Raw genomic sequence first — 21,596 nt, 5'->3', positions numbered from 1 at the left:
TTCAGGGAGATTGTCACTGAGCTAACATCTGTGCCAGTCTTCCTCTGTTTTGTATGTGGGATGCTGCCACAGCATGGCTTGACGAGTGGTGCTAGGTCTACACCCAGGCTCTGAACCCACAAACCCAGGGCTACTGAAGCATAGCACACAAACTTAACCACTATGCCACTGGGCCGGCCCCTGTAGTAGTATTTTAACTCTTAGTTAAATCAGTGAAAATGTTTGCATTATTGTGACCATGTAAATATTGTTTTTTCCTCCCTATTGTTCATTTCTTATATAAGTTTCTGGTTCTCCTGGCATTGACATTTCCTTGCTTCTTCATTTGCCTAGTTTCTGTGTACTGTACCTGGCTACAAGGAGTAGCACCTGATGCTTTCAAGGATTCTACAGTATAAACAGCCTTAGTTGTTTTCAGAATCCCTGTCTTAGGTGTAATTTCATCCTCTCTGCTAAGTCAGTTACCTCACATCCATTTGTTTTCTGACTTCTGAGAGTCTCATCTATTGTCTTCTCTTTTATGCTTAGTCCTTGTTTAATACATCTCATTCTTTTATTGTCATTTTTGGGGAGATTTTGAGGGCTAAGGAGATAAAGGTGAATAATCAATCTCTTGTATTTAACTAGAAGCCAAACTGGTTTTCTGCAGCCACGTTTTATATACCCTTGAGAGAGTTGTCCATAGGGCTGCCCAATCCACCTGCCCTTGTTCTGTCTTGAATTTACTTCATCAGTCTTGGCCCCCACGAAAACAACTCTTGTTGAAGTCACCAGTGACCACTACACTGCTATCCAGTGAACAGTTCTCAGTCTTAATTCTACTTGGCCTGTGGTGGCACAGTTGATCACCCCCTCCTGCTTGAAAATCTTTTTTCCCTTGGCCTCCAGGAGAGCATACCCTCCTAGTTTCCCTGCAATATCACTGACCTCTTCTTTTCAGCCTTCCTTGCTGGTTTCTCCTCATATTCCCTACTTCTAAATGTTGGAGAACCCCAGAGTTTAGACCTTGGATTTCTATACTCTTCCTTGATGATCTCATCCAGTCTGGTGACTTACAGTACCTTATGTTCTTGACTCCAGAATTTATATCTTCAGGCATCATCTTATATCTGAATTTCAAAATCATATATCCACCTGCCAGTTTGACATCTCCACTTGGTAGCTCAAGTTTAGTAAGCTTAAAAATCCTGGGGCCGGCTCTGTGGCCGAGTGGTTAAGTTTGCCGCGCTCTGCTGCGGTGGCCCAGGGTTCGGATCCTGGGCGCGGACGTGGCACCGATTGTCAGGCCACATCGAGGTGGCATCCCACATCCCACAACTAGAAGGACATGCAACTAAGATATACAACTGTGTACGGGGTTGGGGAGATAAAGCAGAAAGAAAAAAAGAAGATTGGCAACAGTTGTTAGCCCAGGTGCCAATCTTTGGGGAAAAAAAAAATCCTGACCTTCACTTCAAAACCTGTTTTTCCTCCATTCTCTTCCCTGTGTCAGTAAATGGCAACTACATCTTTCCATTTGTTTAGGCCAAAAACTTTGGAATCCCTTCTCTTTTTCATTTGCACCCACATATATCAGGAAATCCTGTTTGTAGTAACTTCAGAATATATTCAACATTTGACCACTTACCATCTCCCCTGCCTCCTCCCTGGTCTAAGCCACATCATTGCTTGCCTAGATTATTGTAATAGCCTTATGACTTACTCTTCTGCTTCTGCCTTTACCTCACCAGACCTATAGTCTATTGTCAAGACAGGAACAGAGTGATTCTTTTTTAAAAATCTAAGTGATATCACAACACTCAGCTAAAAACCCTCCAGTGGCTTCCCATTTGACTCAGTAAAAATTCAAAGTCCTTACAGAGGTCTATAAGGTATTATGTCATCTGACCCTTTTCTACTCTTCACCTTCTGCATTCCTTATAGGGGTTACATTGGCCTCCTTGCAGTTACTTGAATATTCCAGGCATGCTTCCACCTTATGACCTTTGCACATAGTTTTTCCTTTGTCTGGAACACTCTTCCACCAGACGTCCTCATGGCGACTGTATACCCTCGATTATTTAAATTTTGCTTAGGTTAAATTCGGTTGATTTTAATCTTCAACCCAGCAGACTAAAGTTTTAGTTTAAAGCCAGTACAGTAAGCTTCACTTGGAAAGCCAGCCCCAGAGAAAAGGTTACAGGTAATTTAGATAGTATACCTTTTAAATGGAAAATTAGAATTGATACTTTAATTGCCCTGGCAACTTCATTTTATTTATTCTGTTTAAAATACAGTTGCTTCCAGGATCTGTGGATCTTTGGATTCATCTTTTTAATCAATTCTGGAAATTTCACAACAATTCTCTCTGTTTTCTCTGGGACTCAAATTAGACATATATTTGACCTCATTCTGTCCTCCATATCTTTGTCTCTCATGTTTTCCATCTGTTTGTAATATGGGTAATTTTTTCATGTATATTTGCATGTTCACTCTTCAACTATTTCTAATTTATCACTTATTCACTGAGGTTTCTTTAAATTTCCAAATTTTAAATTTAATTATAATTAATTGCATTTCAATAATTATTTCTGGAAGTTCTGTCTGTTTTTTCAATCTGCCTGTTTATTATTGATAATTTATTGTGCCCTTTATTTAAGAATGCCATGTTAATGTCTACAAGAATTCCAATATCTGCAGTCCTTGGAAGTGTAAATGTTTGTTGTTTGTGCTCTCACACATAGTGTCTGGTTTCTTCACGTTTATGGTGACTTTTATGTGCCCATTGCTTGTTCATCTGTGAGTTCTGCTGGCCAAAATTGGGGAAAGGCTTGACTCCACAGAGGATTCACTTGTGCCTCTTCTAGTAGTACGGAGGCGTCATCATCCTGGGACCACTTCAGCAGTCCTCCATTGAAGGTCTTGAGTAAGAGTGTAAGACCAGGATCAACTTCTCACTGTCACTCTACTTAACGGTCCGAAGCTCAGAATCCTGACAGCTGAGTTGCTATGGGCATCCACCTTCAGAACACTCATACCCCTCCCTTCTGCCTGCAGTTTCCCAGTTCATCAGTTTTGATCGATTTTGCCTCCCCTCCTGCTTTCTGAGACCAGCAGTGTTTTACTGTATATATCCCAGCCAGGGTCTTACTTGTTCAGCAGGAGAATCTCCCATGTAGCCCACCACAATGCCAAAAGTAGAAGTTCTCTCTAATTTCCAGAGTCTCATAGCCAGTTATTTCAAATTTTACATTGTGGAAAATTAATATCTGTGGCTTTGTTTGAGATGTTTTATTTTTTTAACTAATTATATTTACTTAGGGGCTGGCCCCGTGGCCAAGTGGTTAAGTTCTCACCCTGTGCTTCCATGGCCCAGGGTTTCACTGGTTCGCATCCTGGGCATGGAGCTAGCACTACTCATCAAGCCATGCTGAGGCGGCATCCCACACAGCACAACCAGAAGGACCTACAACTAGAATATACAACTATGTACTGGGGGGCTTTGGGGAGAAGAAAAAAATTGGCAACAGATGTTAGCTCAGGGCCAATCTACCAAAAAAAGAAAATTTATTTTATAAAAACTAATCCTTAGTTTGAAATTAACTGGGAAACTCAATATCTTTAATGGGATATGGGGCGAAATCAGAAATGAAGAAAGAATGTTAACACCAGAAAGTAGAAAAAGCGTAATTTCTATTAATAAACCAGAAGCATGTATATTTCATCTTGTTTTTCTCATTTGCCACAAATCCTCACAGGTCCTTAAATTAAAACAGACATTTGGAAACGTCTGCTTTAAGATTTAGAAAGATTCCCAAGTAACTTCTGACTCATTAGAGAAAAAAGCAGATGCATTTATAATAGTATAGTTTTATGAATTTTTTGTAGTTATGGCAATATTCTTTGAAAATTGTTCATCCAAATATGGTACACGGCAACTAAATCATAAACTGATTGAAAAAAAAAAACACTCCTCAACTATTAATGATTAAACACATAATGCTTCACTGTTTTTCTATTTGCATGTGAAAACAAATTTTTAAAAGCCAACCAAAATGATTTTCTTAACATGAATAGATAACACATTTTCCATTTGAAGCTTAATATTCATCAAGTTCAAAATAATATCTACTTATTATTGAGTTGTTGAGAGGATACTGTGTATTAAACACTTAGGAGAGAACTTGGCACATGGTAAGGGTTCTTGTTAAAGGTGATAAGCAATTGTTAATAACCGTGTTATCAAGGTGCAGTTTTGAATCAGGAGCTATCTTTAAGGACTAAAGACATGCTAAGGAGATCAGGTGGAACAGTACCATTTACGAACTGGGATATTCTCTGGTAGCAGTCTGTTAGAAGAGTGGGAAATTAGCTCTACCTGTTACTAGCACAGGTAGTGAGGGACTAAGGGGAAAAGTTATTGTTCAGCAGTAAGCGGTCAAGATTCTCCAGTGTTGGGCATAGAACTGCCACACACATGAACATGTATATATGATGACATACAGGACTTGCAGTTTGAAGATGTGGCATATCACTTTGACTAAGTGTTGTGAACAGGGGCCTCCACTTTTTGGTAGTAAATGCTCCATGCTGGGATATAGTAACCATCAGAGACATTTTTGGGAAATGAACATGGCCTCCAACACACACGTTTTTAATTTCTTCCAGACCTTGAAGCAGGTGAAGGAAATGTGTTATTGATATCTTTTACTTTTCCACACTATTTTTGTTTGTTTTTGTGGGGTTATTTTAAGATTTTTTTTTTTTAAAGATTGGCACCTCAGCTAACAACTTTGCCAATCTTTTTTTTCTGCTTTTTTCTCCCCAAATCCCCCCAGTACATAGTTGTATATTTTTAGTTGTAGGTCCTTCTAGTTGTGGCATGTGGGATGCCGCCTCAGCATGGCCTGTTGAGCAGTGCTATGTCCGCTCCCAGGATTCAGAACCAGCAAAACCCTGGAGTGCGTGAACTTAACCACTCGGCCATGGGACTGGCCCCTGCTTTTGTTGTTTTATACAATCCTTTGCCTTGTCATGAAGAAAGTTTTGTTTTAATCTTGTTCTCCAGTAATATTTGGTAGTAGCTGGAGTCCAAAAGGTATTTGCATTTATTCTTATTGCCTTTTATCCATAAACGTTTTTCTGTGTATATATTTTTTTGCAGTACTAATGGAGTTCCCTTTTAGTTTCACATTTTACCTTAGTTAAAGTGTTTCCAAAAAAACTTATTCTAAGTCAATAATAGAGGTCTAGGAAGCATATAATGCTTGAAACTAGACTGTTGTGTCTGAGACCACCAATATTCACTCTCATAGTTTAAAAGTGGAACTCCCACCTTTTAATTGACTACCCAGCTGCTCAAATAGGGTCTACATTATCTAGCTTCCTCCTTTGTGGTTAAGTTGCGGCCAATGGGATATAAGTGGAAGTGATGCACGTCACATCTGGATCATGCATTTCTTATCTTGTCTTCCATTCCTTCTGTGGGGTGTGGAAGTAAGAGTGAGTGTTCTGCAGTCATTTCAGACTCCGAGATGGAAGTTGTGTGTTAAGGATGGCAAAGCAGCCATGACAGCCCTGGATCACCCAACTCTACTGTAATTTGAGAATGAAGCAAACTTTTATCATGTTAAGCCACTGTATTTTGGGTCTCTTGTTAAAGCAACTCAGTCTGTACTAAAACTAATAGAGGACTAGATGAGCCTATGAACACAAAAGAGTTGGAATTGGTGAGGAGGGGGAAGTGGATGGAATTCTTAGGTGAAATTGCCCATTCTGCATAAAGGCCTCAGGAAGGAACAACTGTACAGTGCTAAAGAAAGAATCTTCCTTGTGGAAAGGTCATTAAACCCAAAGAGATGGCTATTTTACCTTGGACAAGTCACTTAAACTTTCTCTGACATTAAAGTGAAAAAATTGAAGAAGATCTTTCAGGATTCTTTCTTGCTCTGTCATTCTGTAAATGTATATTGTTCTAGAAAAGACGAGAGAGTGATTATGAAGAGCTTGAAACATTAAATGCCTGAATTGATGCCTCGGAGATGCATAGCACGACATGGATCAATAGCAGGAGCAGATGTTATGGGTGGAGTCCAGTAGTAGAGCTCTGTTCTGTCTCTCCTTGCAAACCGGTTCTTAACTGACTTCATTTCTTTTGTTGAACCTTGCTAAAAGCAAGGAATGGTAGCCAACACAAACTTACATTCTGACCTTTTCTAAACCACTTCCTTCAGAGCTACAGGCTTGATAATCTGCTTTCAAAATTAATGCAGGTGACACCTTTCCCAATGTATTTGGGAAGAATCACCTGCCTTCCAGCCTGTAATATGTTTCTGACTGCCAATGCCATATATCTCTTAGATCTTTGTTATTGTAGCACACTACTTTTGGGGACCAACCTTCCCCCTTTACACTAAGCTTCTGTAACAAATAGACCGAAAAATATAGTAGCTAAAGCAAGATAAACTCTTTTGTCTCATATAATAGTCCAGAGGTAGGCAGGCAGTCTAGGCCTGTTAGGCAGCTTTGCTTCACAAGGTAATGAAGGGACCAGGTTCCTTCAATGTTATTGCTTTGCAATCCTGTATGGCTCATTCTTGTCCTCATGTAATGTTTAAGCTGGCTCACCACCATCACAACTGAGTTTTAACCTATGTGAAAGGAGAAAAAGGAAATAGAGTGCAAGTAGCTTCTCTTTAAAAATTTACCTAATATCTTTGTGGCACAAGCTTGTCTAATGTCTTTGTGGAACAGAAATAGTAAAAAAAACTTGCAGAAAGTCACAGGTGATTCAATTGGAAGAAACTGACATTCTGTACAGTTAGCCACTTAATCATCAGATCTCATGATAGTAATTATTCATTTGGATAGAGCTTTACTTTTTTCTGTCCTTTCTGATCCTAACATTCAGTTTTGTTTCTCAGAATATACACATTATAAATGGAAATTAAAAATATTGACATGTATAGCATTTACCCTAAAAAACAGCCTTATACATCTTACTAGGTTCCCAGTAGTAGTAGTCATCAAATAACACACATGCTGAACCTATTAATGTATGAAAACTGAATTTGTAACACAGCTATTTACATTTTTCAAGAGGTGTCTCCTGATAAAGATAATGCTTCACCCAAAGTACTTGTGTGTGTGTGAGGAAGATTGACTCTAAGCTAACATCTGTTGCCAATCTTCCCCTAGCGGTGCTGGGTCCGTGCCCAGGATCCGAACCTGGAACCACAGGCCACAGAAGCGGAGGGCGGGAACTTAATCACTAAGCCACTGGGCCAGCTCCCACACAAGATCCTTTTGACGTCCCTCAGATCATACAGTTTTCCCATTCTACCTAACCTAAGCAGGTATACCAAAGTGACCTGCACCACCAACCATCTCATCCATTCTTTATCCGAGCTCTTTTTCTTTCCCCAAGTTCCCCTTTCTGGATTCAGGGTTAGTTACCTAAGATCAGGTTCTGAAGGATCTGGTTGCTAAGAGACAAGACGCTGGGAGGGTGGGGACGCTGCACTGCGACAAATCTGGAAGTGAATGCACGAGGGGGAAGGGGAAGGCAAAGGGAAGGCAACGTTCGGCCGGTTCCCTGTCTCCCCGCAGGAGCTCGTCGCTCATTGGCTCCGCCGCTGTGGCGCTGGCCCGCGGTTGGCAGGGCCGCTGCCCCGCCCCCCCGGCGCCGGTCCCTCTGCCGCCGCCCGAGAGCGGGTGGGGTTGCGTGTGAGGGTGCCGCGGCCAGGGTTGCGGGCCGGCTCGCGGGAGTTCATGGCGCGAGCGCGGGCGGTGCGGGCCGCCGCAGGTGACGGAGGCGCAGCGAGGCCCGCTGCGGCCCTGTGGAGGTGAGCGAGACGCCGAGGGGGCGCGGGTGCCGGCCGTGGGGCGGAACGGGCGGCGGGGGGCGGTGCCGCCGGCACCCAGCGCGTTCCCGCCGCGGCCTCCTCCCGCGGGCCGGGCCGGGTTCGGCTCGCCCAAACGCCTCCGAGCGTCCCCGCGCCGCGCGTGCCTGCCGCCCGGCCCGCTCCAGGTCCCTCGGCGCGTTCCGCCGGCTCACCACCTGAGGGAGCCCCCGCATCAGCCGGCCCGGCCGCGCCCCGCGTCGCTGCCCAGCTCCTCCAGCTTCGCCCCCCTGCCTGGCGCCTTTGTCCGCCCACCGCCCGGTCTGCGCCCCGCGTTTCTGCCCCTGCGGCGGAGGCGAGGAGACCACGGAGGTCTGGGCTGCCCCGAGGACGCGCCGCGCAGCGAGCCTCTGCGCCGAAGGTTTGCGGGGCTTCTGTGTCTCCGTCCCGGGTGCCCGAAGTGATTCTCCTCTCTCGTTGACGGTGAAAGCCAAATGCCTCCGTTCTCGTCTGTGGTCAGGAAGCCTGGCGCCAGGCTTCAGCCCTGGTGCGGGGTGACTCTGTGTCCTCTCCCACCCTGTTATGCCGAAGGCCTTTGACCTGCCCTGCCGGCCCCCCTCGCTGCCCATCTTCGCGCAGCCTAGGGGAAAAAACACTGTCCACAAGAGCCTTTTTCTATTTGAAAAAAGAAAATCAGGTGCCAATCGTGGACCTCTGTTTGGCTTTAATTAATTAGAGTGGTTTTATTACATTTAAATCAAGATTGTGGGAATGGGGGAGAGGACATGAGGTGTGTTCTTAAAAAGTGTAATGTATTAAACAAATAGGGTTTTTGTTTATGGTGAATAACACGTTTCACCTTAAACATTAGCTTCTTAAAAAATTTTTATGATGAATGGGAGTAAATTTGGTAGTAATTTGAGCTTCAAACTCCTTGAGGACAGGGACTATACTATATTTATTTTTCTATCCCTGATGCTTGGCACAGAGTTGGGACTCACTAAATGTTTGTTGAACTACATGTATTTGGAAAGCCGCCTAGAGCCTTTTTTCGTGGTGATCCTATTACCTGAAGATCTTGGACACCCTTGGTCAGTGGACATGTGACTCAAGGGCTCCTGGATTGAACTAGAGGATGTGATGGGAGGAGAGATGGGTGGGGAGCCCGGTGAGGAAGCAAGAGAAGCCTCCCCTCTGCAGGAGTGAGTATGTACGGTATGTGGGTGGCGGTGCCTTGGCTTTTTATATGAGTGTCAGGGTGTGATAAGGATTAAACCTTATCAGGCCAGTTGTCACATTGCTTCTGAAGACAAGGAAGAAGAGAACCTTCGAAAAAAAGTTATTTCAAACATATAAAACTGATATTAATTACAGTTGTTGATATACCCTCCCCACCATTTATAACTAATGATTACATGGCAGAATAACAATGATTATGCTTATCCTAAAATGTCAGGTTAACTTGGTTTTAAATTTCATTTGATTGCATCGTTAAAAATTAAGTATGTTCAGCCTTCGTTGTTTGTAGCATGGACATTCATGCACAGGAAAATAAAAGAAATATTGCTTAGGTTTAGAATAAAATTATAATTCTTTTTAACCAGCTGTTTTCTTTTACAGTTTAATTCCACCAGCCATGAATTGCTAATCAAAATATAAATCAGGCACACTTAAGGATTTTTTTTAGGAAGATAAATTGTATTCAGTTTTTTCCCCAACGTCTTATTATGAAAAATCTTAAACATATAACAAAGTCGAAAGAATTTTATAATGAACACCCATATACCCACCCCTTAGATTCTACCATTAATATTTTATTAGACTTTTTAATCACATATTTATCCATCTGTTCATCCTACCCATCCATCCACCAATCTATAATACTCAAATGCCATTATGTTTGAAGAGATTTGAGATGTATATTCTGTGTTCATTTTAGGTCACTTTTATTTTTCCTTTACATAGTAGCAGATAATTCTTAATGAATTATAATTGATTTATAATGTTCTGAAAACATTTGGATTTCAGATGTAAATAAATCTATTTGTCTTCTCTATCTCTAGTTCCAAAAGATGAGTCGTGGCTATTCAGAAAACAACAACTTCCTGAACAATAACAACCAAATGGTGTTGGACATGATCCTTTATCCATTAATCGGAATCCATGAGACCATCAACTGGGAAACTGTGGCAAGGCTTGTGCCTGGATTAACACCCAAAGAGGTAAATAACAGTCCCCCAGATATCTCCTGAAAAATCAGAAAAAGTAATCAATTTAAAGGAACATCTACTAACAGAGAAAAAAATATTTGAGTTTACATATTCATATGCATGTATAAATACTGAATGTACATATGATTTGACTAGATAAAAACTATATAAATTATATAATATATTAACCTACCTGGTATGTTTAAATTCAACCCTACATGTTTACAATAGCTGAAAATTCACTAATAATATCTTAATTTAAGCATTAGAAATATTCCTGTAAAATTATGGATAGATAGAATTTTTGTAAATTAAATTATGTTATTAAATCCCTAGTGCTATGTTTCTCAAACCTGAATAATGTACAGCCTTTTTTAAAGAAAAAACTTGAAAACTCCCAATGTTGACTTAAATTATTTTTATTTTAGTATAAATTAAATGTGCACTAACAGTACTAAGTGTAAACACACCTATTTGACCATAAACCAAATTTACGTATTATAGACATGAGTGAAAACGAAAACCAACACAATTCAAACTAATAATGCTTTTGAAATTTGATAAGTAATAGTGTTTTGCTGAAATTCCTGATTATAACACAAATGGTGTGCAATCTCTTGTGGCACAGAGTTTTTTTGCATTCAGCCTGTACTGCCATGTGCCTTTCAAAGCCTTCACTCTTTCTCCACATTTCTCTCTTTAACCTGCTACGAAGCCTCACATTGCACCATGACGTTCCTTGCCTCCCTCAGCACTAATGCATCTCTCCTTTACCAAGTCCCTTCCCTACTTTCATCCTTTTTTAAAGTTCGCCTTGGACAATTAAAATATTTCTTGGTACCAACTTAATTATAAACAGACAAGCAAATAGACACCAAAATATTCTGTCATCCTGATGATCTAGATGATTTATATTAATGTTATCCTCAGAATCAAAACTTAAAATCTGAAAACTCTTATAGGGAACTTTTAGATTTCTGTTAATTTATCCTTGAACCCCAATTTGAGAAACACTGACCTCAGAATTTTTGCTGTTAAAAGGAATCCTAAAGTGAGTGAATCGTCTCAGAGTTCTCGAAGTAGGAATAACATTAGTGATTTTCCCTAGTGGGTTTTAAGCTTGTTTACCACTGCCTGCCCCAAATCAGTAAATACTTGTGGAATCGGTGAATGAACCAGGTTCCACCCTCTTCTTTTACAGCTGAGAAAACCAGTACCCACAAAGATTACTTGCCCTCTGTTATGTTATAGTCTTTGTGAAATGATGAGCAAACTTTTTTTTTAATGTATGTTATCACTCCTGTACTTTTTCACCTTTTTGATTTTTACGTTAGGTTTTAAAACATGGCAAACCTGTGAATTCAACTGTTTCTCCACCTTTTTATTGTGAATGTTTTCAAGCAGATAGAAAAGTTGAAAGAATAGTATAGCATTCGTATATGCTTTATATAGATTCATCAATTCAGTTGATCTCTTTATGTAATTTTTTTCTGTGACATTTAAAAGGAAGCCTCAGACATCACGGTACTTTAACCCATAGACTGTAGCATACATCTCCTTAAAATAAGGACATTATTACATAACCACAGCACCATGATCAAACCTAAGAAAATTTATAGTAACTCCATCATATCATTTGATAACCACTGCGTATTCAAATTCACTCCATTGAGGAATTATTTTTTTAGCTAAAATACAGCTAAATGTGAACCAGACTGGTTTTTTTTTGGCACCTGACCTAACATCTGTTGACATCTTTTTTTTTCTTCTTCTTCTTCTCCTCCCCAAAGCCCCCCAGTACATAGTTGTATATTCTAGTTGTAGGTTTTGGCTCTGCTGTGTGGGACACCACCTCAGCATGGCTTGATGATCGGTGCTATGGCCACCCTGGGCTGCCGAAGTGGAGTGCATGAACTTAACCACTCAGCCATGGGGCCAGCCCCTGAATCAGACTATTTTTAAATAGAGTTCATTTTTAAACAGTTTTCTATTACTAAACAAAACATGTCCTTAAAGAACACACACACACACACAAAGGAAACAAACAAAAAATCAGAATTATAGGGGCAGGCCTGGTGGCTTAGTGGTTAAGTTCTCACTCCACTTTGGTGGCCTGGGGTTCACAGGTTCAGATCCTAGGCACAGACCTATGCACTGCTTATCAAGCCAGGCTGTGGCAGGCATCCTACATATAAAGTAAAGGAAGATGGGCACAGATGTCAGCTCTGGGCCAATCTTCCTCAGCAAAAAGATGAGGATTTGTGGCACATGTTAGCTCAGGGCTAATCTTCCTCAAACATAAAAAAAGTCAGAATTATAATTCTGACCCTACCAGAGTAAGTTGTTGACACCTTGTATATATCCCTACAGATTCTTTTCTGTACGTATATAAATTCTTAAAGTAGACATATGATAAACGTACTGTTTTGCTACTTGCTTTTTCGCTTAGCATATTGTAAACATCTTTGTGTCAGTTAATAGACTTCTACAACATTTGATGGCAGTATACTATTCTTTTATTTGAGCTTTGTCCTAATTTATTGAACCAGTCCCCGATTTAGGCTATTGTTTCCAACTTTTGACTACTACAAATGCCACTGTTAGAAATATCTTACTCTCCTTTCCTTAGGGGCTAATCTCAGAAGCAGAACTGCTTGATCAGAGAGCTTGTAGAGCATGCACATCTTTAAGGCTTTTGTTACATGTTCCCCACTAGAAGCGTCATCCATGTTAGACTCAGTCAGTATAGCTGGTTGCTTGATCCTTGCACTTTCCATATCAAGTATTATTTTTGTGTATCTTCTCAAAATTCTCATTTATATATATTTTTAATTTAATAAATATCGCAGTGAAGTTTTAATTTACCTTTCTCTAAATTCTGAAGATGTTAAATGTTTTATATTTTACTGTTCCATGCTTTTTCTATTTGTGAATGTGTTGTTTTGTTACTAGTTTAATAACAGTTTTCTGTGTATTAAATATATTAACCCTTGATCTAGCTTATTTTTCTGTTTGTTTTCAGCCTAAGTTATTATTGACAGTCCCTTATATACAAATGTTTAAAAATTTATGTTAAAAATCTATGAATCTTTTACTTTGATGTCTGCCTTTTTTGTCAGGTTTAGAAAATTCTTCTCACCTGAGGGTTATGTATAATACATAGTCACCTACATTTTCCTGATTACTTTCATTTGTTACATTTAAATCTTGACTCCACCTGGAGTTTATTTTAGTTTTAATTTTTTCCTAATAACTAATTAAGTGTCTCCACATTTATTGACTATTTCCTTCTTTATTACTGGTTTGAAATTCCACCTTCAGATCTGTTTCTGGACTTACTATTCTAATCCACTGATCTCTTTATCTAATCCTATTGACTGTTCAGTATTGACTCATTTTCAATATTGTTTTAATATCTGGTGGACAATAAAACCTTGTGTTTTTTTAAAGTTTCTTAAATGTTCTCTCAAGCTCCTGGATCATAATTTTTTTTTTCCATTTTGAAGACGACCTGTTGATATTTTGAAAGTGGAGAAAGGATGAATTAATATTTTTTTAGTTTAACTTAGTTTAACTTTAGTTTAACTTAGCTGAAATAATGTGTCTTAATTTTTCCAAAGTAACTGCAGCATTTTACATTCCCACCAGCAGTGTATGAGGGTTCCAGTTTCTCCACATCCTTTTCAAACTTTTATCATCTGTCTTTTTTATTATAGCCATCTTAATGGGCGTAAAGTGATAACTCATGATTTTGTTTGCGTTTTCCTGATGACTAAAGATATTGAGCATCTTTTCATGTGCTTACTGGCCATTTATAGATCTTCTTAGGAGGAATGTCTATTCAGATACTTTGCCCATTTTTTAATTGGATTATTTATCTTTTTATTCCTGAGTGGGAAGAGTTCTTTATGTGTTCTACATAGAAGTCCCTTGTCAGATGTGTGATTTGCAAGTATACTCTCTTACTGTATGGATTGTCTTTTCATTTTCTTGATGGTGTCCTTTGAAGCACAAAGTTTTAAATCCTTAGTGAAGTCTAGTTTATCTAATTTTTCTTTATTGCCTGTGATTTTAGTGTCTTATCTTAAGAAACCATCACCTAATCCAAGGTCGTGAAGATTTACACCTACATTTTCTTCTAAGAGTTTTATACTTTTAGCTCTTATATTTAGTCTTTGATCTGTTTGGAGCTAATTTTTGTATATGGTGTGACCTAGGGGTTTACCCTCATTTTTTTGCATATAGATATCCTGTAATTTTTGCTTAAACACAAAAGAATATAACAATATAGTTTACATTTATTTACAGTTCACTTGCTTTTTTGTTTAAGCAATCATATTCATTTCAAATATTCAGAATTCATAATTTTCTTATTTTTTAAGCATTGGAATTCACTGTAAACTTCACTAAATAAATCTAAATTCAGTTTGCAGTATAACTATAAGCTTTGCCTAAAATATAGCAAAAGAATCTGTGTTTTAAAATCCTACCTATCACTTTCTCTGTGTTACAAAAAGTAAATTCATTTTGTAGGAAAAATGGATTCAGTTAAACCATTCATATTCTTTATCCTATACATGTTCATCTGAACCCGTACAGTTTTCTAATGATGTTGTAGTATTTGTTTCTCTTTCTTTGCCCAGACTTTCGTCACTACTTTTTTTCAGTCCTCATACTAAAAACATCTCTGTTTCTCATTTATCGTATTATTTTTATTTAATTTTAAGATTTTGTTTAAAGAGATGGGCATATTGATTATATGGTGTTTCAGTCTACACTTACATCTCTTTGAAATGCCTTTTTAAAAAAGTGTTACTTCACTTTTCAAAGGACTAAGCCTTAAATAGGCATTTCTTTGTAATAATAGTAACTGTGTAAACAATCCTTATTGAAAATAGTGCATGGGGCTGGCCCGGTGGCGCAGCAATTAAGTTCGCATGTTCTCCTTCGGCGGCCTGGGGTTTGCAAGTTCGGATCCTGGGTGTGGACATGGCACCGCTTGGCAAGGCATCCCACATATAAAGTGGAGGAAGATGGGCACGGATGTTAGCTCGGGGCCAGTCTTCCTCAGCAAAAAGAGGAGGATTGGCAGCAGATGTTAGCTCAGGGCTAATCTTCCTCAAAAAAAAAGAAAATAATGCTTAATATCTAGTGGGTACTTAACAAATATTTGTGTGATGAATGATGCCATACCCAATGCATTATTTATTTAATATATACATAGTATATATTTTTCTCCTTTTGCATCCCCCAGATTGCTTAGTCTGCTATGGAATTTGCCATCCACGTTGATGTTGATGGAGATTTAAAACTGGATGCTATAAGCAGTGTTGTTTGACCAAGACCCACAGTAAGGAAGGCAGTTTATGTTGTGACCTAGTACACACATAAAAATTACGTTTTCATGAAGGAGTACTTAGCCTTACTATGCTTAATGCACTCTTGATATTTTCTAATGTATTTTATTCCATTTTTTTTTCAATTGCTAGTATGGATGATCTAAATTGATTTCATGACCAACTAGTGGGTTGGGGAAAACACTGCGTTAGAGCAAACTATGCCCGAATATTTCGCCATGAAGTGTTACTGCAGTGCTTTGTGCAAGGTGAACCTCACTGTTAGAACAAAGCTTTCCTTATTTTAATGAGGAAAATCTGGTGTCACAAATCAGATACTCTGGTTTGCTTTCCGTTGAAGGTTAGAATTTGGTGTTATTCCTTATGGAAACTCAGTTAATATAAAAATGAAAGCCAAATTTTTAACTAAATTATTAAAATTGTCATCTGATAACAGATGCAGATCACAGGGAAATATGGTTGATAAAGGCATTTTTCATTTTTCTACAAGAGCATAAATATGTTATGCCCTTGGGTTAAAGTGTATTAAAAAAATTCTAGCCAGAATTTTAGAAAAGAAAAAACAAAGTTCAAGGCTTTTGTGAAATGCATGCTAATTTTCTAGATGTTACCCAACGGATTAATAATCACTTACACAAAGTGATCATAGAGCCTGGCCCTGTGGCGTAGTGGTTGAGCTCAGTGGGCTCTGCTTTGGTTGCCCAGTTTCGCCTACACCACTCATCAACCATGCTGTGGCAGTGACTCACATATAAAGTGGAGGAGATTGGCACAGATGTTAGCTCAGGACTAATCTTCCTCAAGCAAAAAACGAGGAAGACTGGCAACAGATGTTAGCTCAGGACTAATCTTCCTCAGCAAAAAAAAAAAAGATTATAGAAAAGTGTCTTCAAATAGAAGGCAAGAAAATGTCTTCTCATTTTCTAACTTAAAAAACCCCAGACCTACATTTCTTTCCTTTTATGTGATTACAGTGTGCAAAAAGGTTTGATGAACTGAAGAGCAGTGGAAGCTCACCTGTTGACAACCAGTATAGTCCTCTAATGGCTGCTGGAGATAGTCCTGTTGAAACTTTAGCCACATATATCAAATCTTCGCTTCTTGACACACAGGGAGAATTTCAGGAGACTCTACTTGGTCAGGATGCAGTTTCCAAAACAGGTAAGGTTTTAAAACAAAATGCAGTGTTTGTCCTAGTGATAATTCTGCAAGATATTATTCATTCCAATCAACTTTTCTCTATTTTTAAAGGCTAATATAAACGTTAATAGAAAAATCTATTAGTATTTGTATCTTCCTGAATTTTAGAAATTTGACTTTGCTATATTCGAAAAGAAATTTAAATATTAGTATACAGGTCAAACACTGTTACCAAAAAAAGCTCTTTACTATATCAAAATTTACTACTCCAGTCTGTAAGCATAGTTATGTCATAAATTTTAAAGGGATTTGACCCATACTTTTTGCTCAGTCTCTTTTTACTGGGAGAATCTTGCTTGTCTCTCGTGTTATCTTTTTTACAGCTGCCCTTTATTGCAGTCAACAATAGCTTGAAATGACACAGTGGCAGGGTAGAAGAGAGATTTTCCACAATTATGTTCAAAATAATAACTGGTTTTAGAAATCCTTGGAGTGTAGTGAGTTACTTTAATCTGCAGCAGCAGAGTATTGATATAAAAATTGGCTCCAGGAAAAGAAAACCATATTGTTGGTTTTTGAACATTTGACCCCCGTCCCTTCACACCATATCAATATTTTTAAATCTTCAGTGTAATGTTAGCAATTTGTGATCCTTTTTTTGTACTGTTTCTTCCATATACCTGTAGAAATATTAAGGGAAATTCCACCTGACAAAGTACCATCTTTAACTAGGCCTGGAAACCATGCATTTACAGTGTAACCATTCAGTAAGTAAAAATCCATTCTCAGCTAGAAACGCTAACCTCCCCCCTTTGTTTTTGTATGTGTTTGTTTCTGTATTTAAGGAAGACATAGTATAGCTTCCACAAGGAATTGTTCTTCAGAAAGTGAAAATTGTACTACTCGTAATGGTGGAGAAAAGACTGAAGAATCTGAAGGGTAGGAGGCTGGTTCTTTGCTAGATAAGATTTAATATGAATATCAACTTCAAATTATAAAATATTTGGTTGGTGATTGTATACATCAGTTACCATAATTCAGGAATTTCACACTACACAATTGCTGAAACAGTTGGAATCAGCTTAATTTGTGTGTTGAACGATAAACAGTTGCTTGATAGCTAAACGTATGGCTTATTCATGTTATTTATAAATTGGAATACAATTTTCCATTTTAAAAATTCATTTTCATATTTGTAAATGTTAGAAATAACATCTATTAACATAAAACTTTGAAAAGTAAATTTTAAAACTCAAAGAAAAGTCTCTGCCATTAGTTCTCCAACTTTATTCAAGAAACTGGATTTGTATCTTAGACCTATTTGAATATAATTACTCATTATAGAAACATATAAAAATTAGAATATGTCTTCCAATATATTGCAAGTTTTGATAGCTTGTATTATTTTGTATATTTTACAAATATACATATTTTAAGTTTTCACTTTGATGAATTTTAACAAATGGGTGCATCATGTTGCCATCACCCAAATTAAGATATAGACCATTTTCATCTCTGAAAGTTCCTTTGTGTATTTCCAGTTTTGATAGTATTTTTTATAACAGCTTTATTACTATATAATTCATTTACCATCAAATTTACCCTTTTGAAAAAGTTCTGGCGATGCATGATGGTGATGATTGTACAACAATGTGAATATATTTAATGCCACTGGACTATACACTTAAAAATGGCTAAGATGCAGATTTTATCCTATGTGTATTTTTGCTACCATAAAAAAAGTCACTCTTTTGAAGTGTATCGTTCAGTGATTTTTAGTTTATTCACGCAGATTTTTAACTGAGATTTTTGTGTGTGCCACAAAAATTTATCAGATAATATTTTTTACTGGAATTATCTAATATTTCATTTATGCAACTTTGGGCCAGTTCTTGGTGCTAGTCAAGACTTCTCTCTGCTTCCAAGTTTTTTTTTTTTTAAGGTTGGCACCTGAGCTAACATCTGTTGGCAATCGTTTTAATTTATTTTTTTCTTCTTTTTCTTCCCCCCCCCAGTACATAGTTGTATATTCTAGTTGTGAGTGCCTCTGGTTGTGCTATGTGGGGCACCGCGTCAGCATGGCCTGGCAAGCAAGCGATCCCATGTCCGCCCCTGGGATCTGAACCGGCGAAACCCCAGGCTGCCAAAGTAGAGTGCCCGATCTTAACCCCTTGGCCACGGAGCCAGCTGGAATTATCTAGTATTTCATATTGTGGTCCAGAAAGCCACAGAAACTTTATGCTTCTTTATACCAGCCATTATCTGTTTATATTTGACCATAATTTCTTTGGAAAAACAGTTTGCAAAGTTATTTAATTCCTTTGACTTTGACAGAGCGTTGATTAAGGATCCTTTTTCTGGTAGCCCAATTTTATTCCAATATAATTTTTTTTGTATTAGAAATTTATGAAGTTCAATTAAACACATTAAATTCGTATTGTAGAATAGTGTATCTCTTCCTGTTTATGCTGTTCCTTTTGTAATGACATGAAAGCACTTATGGCTCACACTGATGTGTCTTTTTGATGTGATATAACTGTCAAGGGAGAGTAAATTCAAGGCGTATATAATTTTTGAAGCAATTTTTCTGATGCATCATCTAAACTTTTCTTAAATTATTTTTAAATATGTAAATAAGCACATTGTCGTCTTAAGAATCCTTTTAGCCACATTTACTAATTTATATTTAATGAATGCCAAGAAACAAACTTTCTTGCTGTTAAAAATAAAGTACCCATTCTAATTTTTTTGTTCTTTTTAAGCTATTTTCCTACTTACTAACAGTAAGAAAATTTTAGTATTTAATCTTTATCTCCTTCCCATACCCATAACCATGTAAAAGTGCTGTTTTATGTTCCTCAAAAGAATTAGATGTATTATTTAATTTTTTTGTGTGAATTGGTATTTTTTTAAAACCTTATAATTAACTTATAACTTGAAAAGTAAATTTTAAGCCATGTAAATTATGAGTCCTTTAGTAAAAATATTTTTGTTTTATTAAATCAGTAGCTTAACTAAAATTAGTCATAATCTAAGATAGAATCAGGTTAGCAAGACAATTATGAAAAATTCTGAATGTCAAACCCTATAAAACTGATTTTGTGGTCAAAACCTTCAAAAACTTCTTGTTCTCGTACTTCCAATAAATATCGATATTCTTGGCTCCTCTTCTGAGACTCTAATAATTTCGTTTCTGTGTAACATTTTTTATGAAGGCCAAACATGGTGATCCATGTATGTGATGAAGCAAAAAACCTGAAAGAAGATTTTATTTGCCCACGAGATCTTTTGATATCAGAAATGAAGTACTTTGCTGAATATTTATCTATGGATGCCCAGCGCTGGGAAGAGGTGGACATTTCAGTTCATTGTGACGTTCACATTTTCAACTGGTTGATAAAATATGTTAAAAGGAACACTAAGGAGAATAAAGATTGTGAGATGCCTACTTTAGGTAAAAGACAATCTATTGCTTATTTTGTAGTGAAATTTCTGTGTCACCTGGTAGTTGCTTCAGGCCAAACATGAAATGTGGAAAATTGTTTGGACGTTAGTATTTATGCTCAGATTAGGAAGCTGATAGGTCATCTTTTTTTAGTAAATTACAGTGAACTTATGGCAAATGGACAAGTCTCTAGATCAGCAGTTCTCAGTGTGTGATACATGCACCACTTGAGTCCTGGAGATCCTTTTAGAGGATCCACGAGGCCAAGACAATTTGCATAATAATACCAAGATGTTATTTGTCTTTTCTGTGTGTTGACATTGTTCTGACAGATGGTGCAGAAATAATGGAGGATAACACTATGGGAGCTTTAGCACACATCAGAGCAGGGGCACCAAACTGTACTAGTGGTCACTGTATTCTTTAACAGTGTGTGCTCACGGTTAAAAAGGAAAAAAAGAAGAGAAAAAAATCCAGTTTCACTTAAGAATGTCCTTGATAAAGCAGTGAAGATTACTGATTTTATTAACTCTTGACCCTTGAGTATATATCTTTTTAATATTCTTTGTGATGACACAGGAAGTACACTTCTACTGCACACCAAAGTATGATGGTCGTCTTGAAGAAAAGCACTTGTGCAGTCGAGCTGCAGGTTAAACAACCTGCTTTTTTTAAAAAAGTGGGAAACCATTTTTAATTGAAAGAATGACTGACAGACAAATTTTGGTTGTTCAGACATAGGCATTTGACAGATATTTTCCTGAAAATGAATTAAGTGAGCTGGTCAGTTTAAGAGAAACAACTGACAGTATTTGTCACCAACGCTAAAACTCAAGGTTTCAAGTGAGAATTAGCTTTGAAACTTGTGTCTGCTTCCATGTGCTTGACAGCTTCTCAATATTTAAAGCCTTTTCTGATGAGACTTGTGATCATATTAACAAATGTGATTTTTTTTTTGTATATCGTACAGTGAATGTTTCAACACTTGGAAGATCTGCATAACTAAGTGACCTATCTTTTCCAAATGGCCAATGCATAAGGTTAAAAAAAAAATCATGCATGGATTAAAGATCTATTTAAAGTGCAAAATAAATAGGTGGATTTTGAGGTAATAGAATAGGAAAAGTTTATTGATATAATTTCAGATTCTATTGCAGTTAACCTTTAAGAAACTACCGTTTGTCAAGTTTTGATGTAGTATCAAGGAAGAATACCCACAAATTCAGTGTAGAAACAGATGTGAGAATCCAGCCGTCTTCTATTAAGTCAGAGTTTGAAGAAACTTGCAAACAATGTCAGAGTGTTACTCTTCTTGCTAAATTTTTTTTCGTTTTGGGAAATACAGTTATTTTTCATAAAAATATATTAATGTGTAATGATTGTATTATTCTTTTTAAATGAATTAATTTTAAAATTTTTTTCTGTTTTAATTTCTAATACATTTAATACTTACAGATATAACCCACATGAACAAAACCTCTTTAGGAGTCTCAGTTTTTAAGATTGTGAAGGAGTCTTGAGATAGAGAGTTTGAGAACCAGTGTTCTAGATAATAGGAAGAATAATTACTAAGAAATCTTTCACTGGGCATAGACTTGTATAGGATGTCACACTTGCGGTTTAA

At 37.5% G+C, this 21,596-nt stretch overlaps 1 protein-coding gene across 5 annotated transcripts in view; it reads left to right on the top strand.

The window, feature by feature from the left end:
* The first annotated feature begins 7,683 nt into the window (after positions 1-7,683).
* The window catches only part of SANBR (SANT and BTB domain regulator of CSR), a 50,127-nt gene continuing 36,214 nt past the window's right edge, over positions 7,684-21,596 (top strand). Inside the window, exons 1-5 of one of the 5 annotated variants that reach the window (XM_046662767.1) lie at positions 7,684-7,823; positions 9,884-10,042; positions 16,362-16,548; positions 17,373-17,466; positions 19,743-19,981. In XM_046662767.1, coding sequence (XP_046518723.1) covers positions 9,893-10,042; positions 16,362-16,548; positions 17,373-17,466; positions 19,743-19,981 — 670 coding nt within the window. In that variant the 5' untranslated portion in view covers positions 7,684-7,823; positions 9,884-9,892. The other 4 variants (XM_046662768.1, XM_046662769.1, XM_046662771.1 and 1 more) reach the window with 4 other exon arrangements.

The sequence above is a fragment of the Equus quagga genome, chromosome 5 (genome assembly GCF_021613505.1).
Source record: "Equus quagga isolate Etosha38 chromosome 5, UCLA_HA_Equagga_1.0, whole genome shotgun sequence".
In the NCBI taxonomy this organism is placed as follows: domain Eukaryota; kingdom Metazoa; phylum Chordata; class Mammalia; order Perissodactyla; family Equidae; genus Equus; species Equus quagga.
This window is presented reverse-complemented; position numbering and strand designations above follow the sequence as displayed.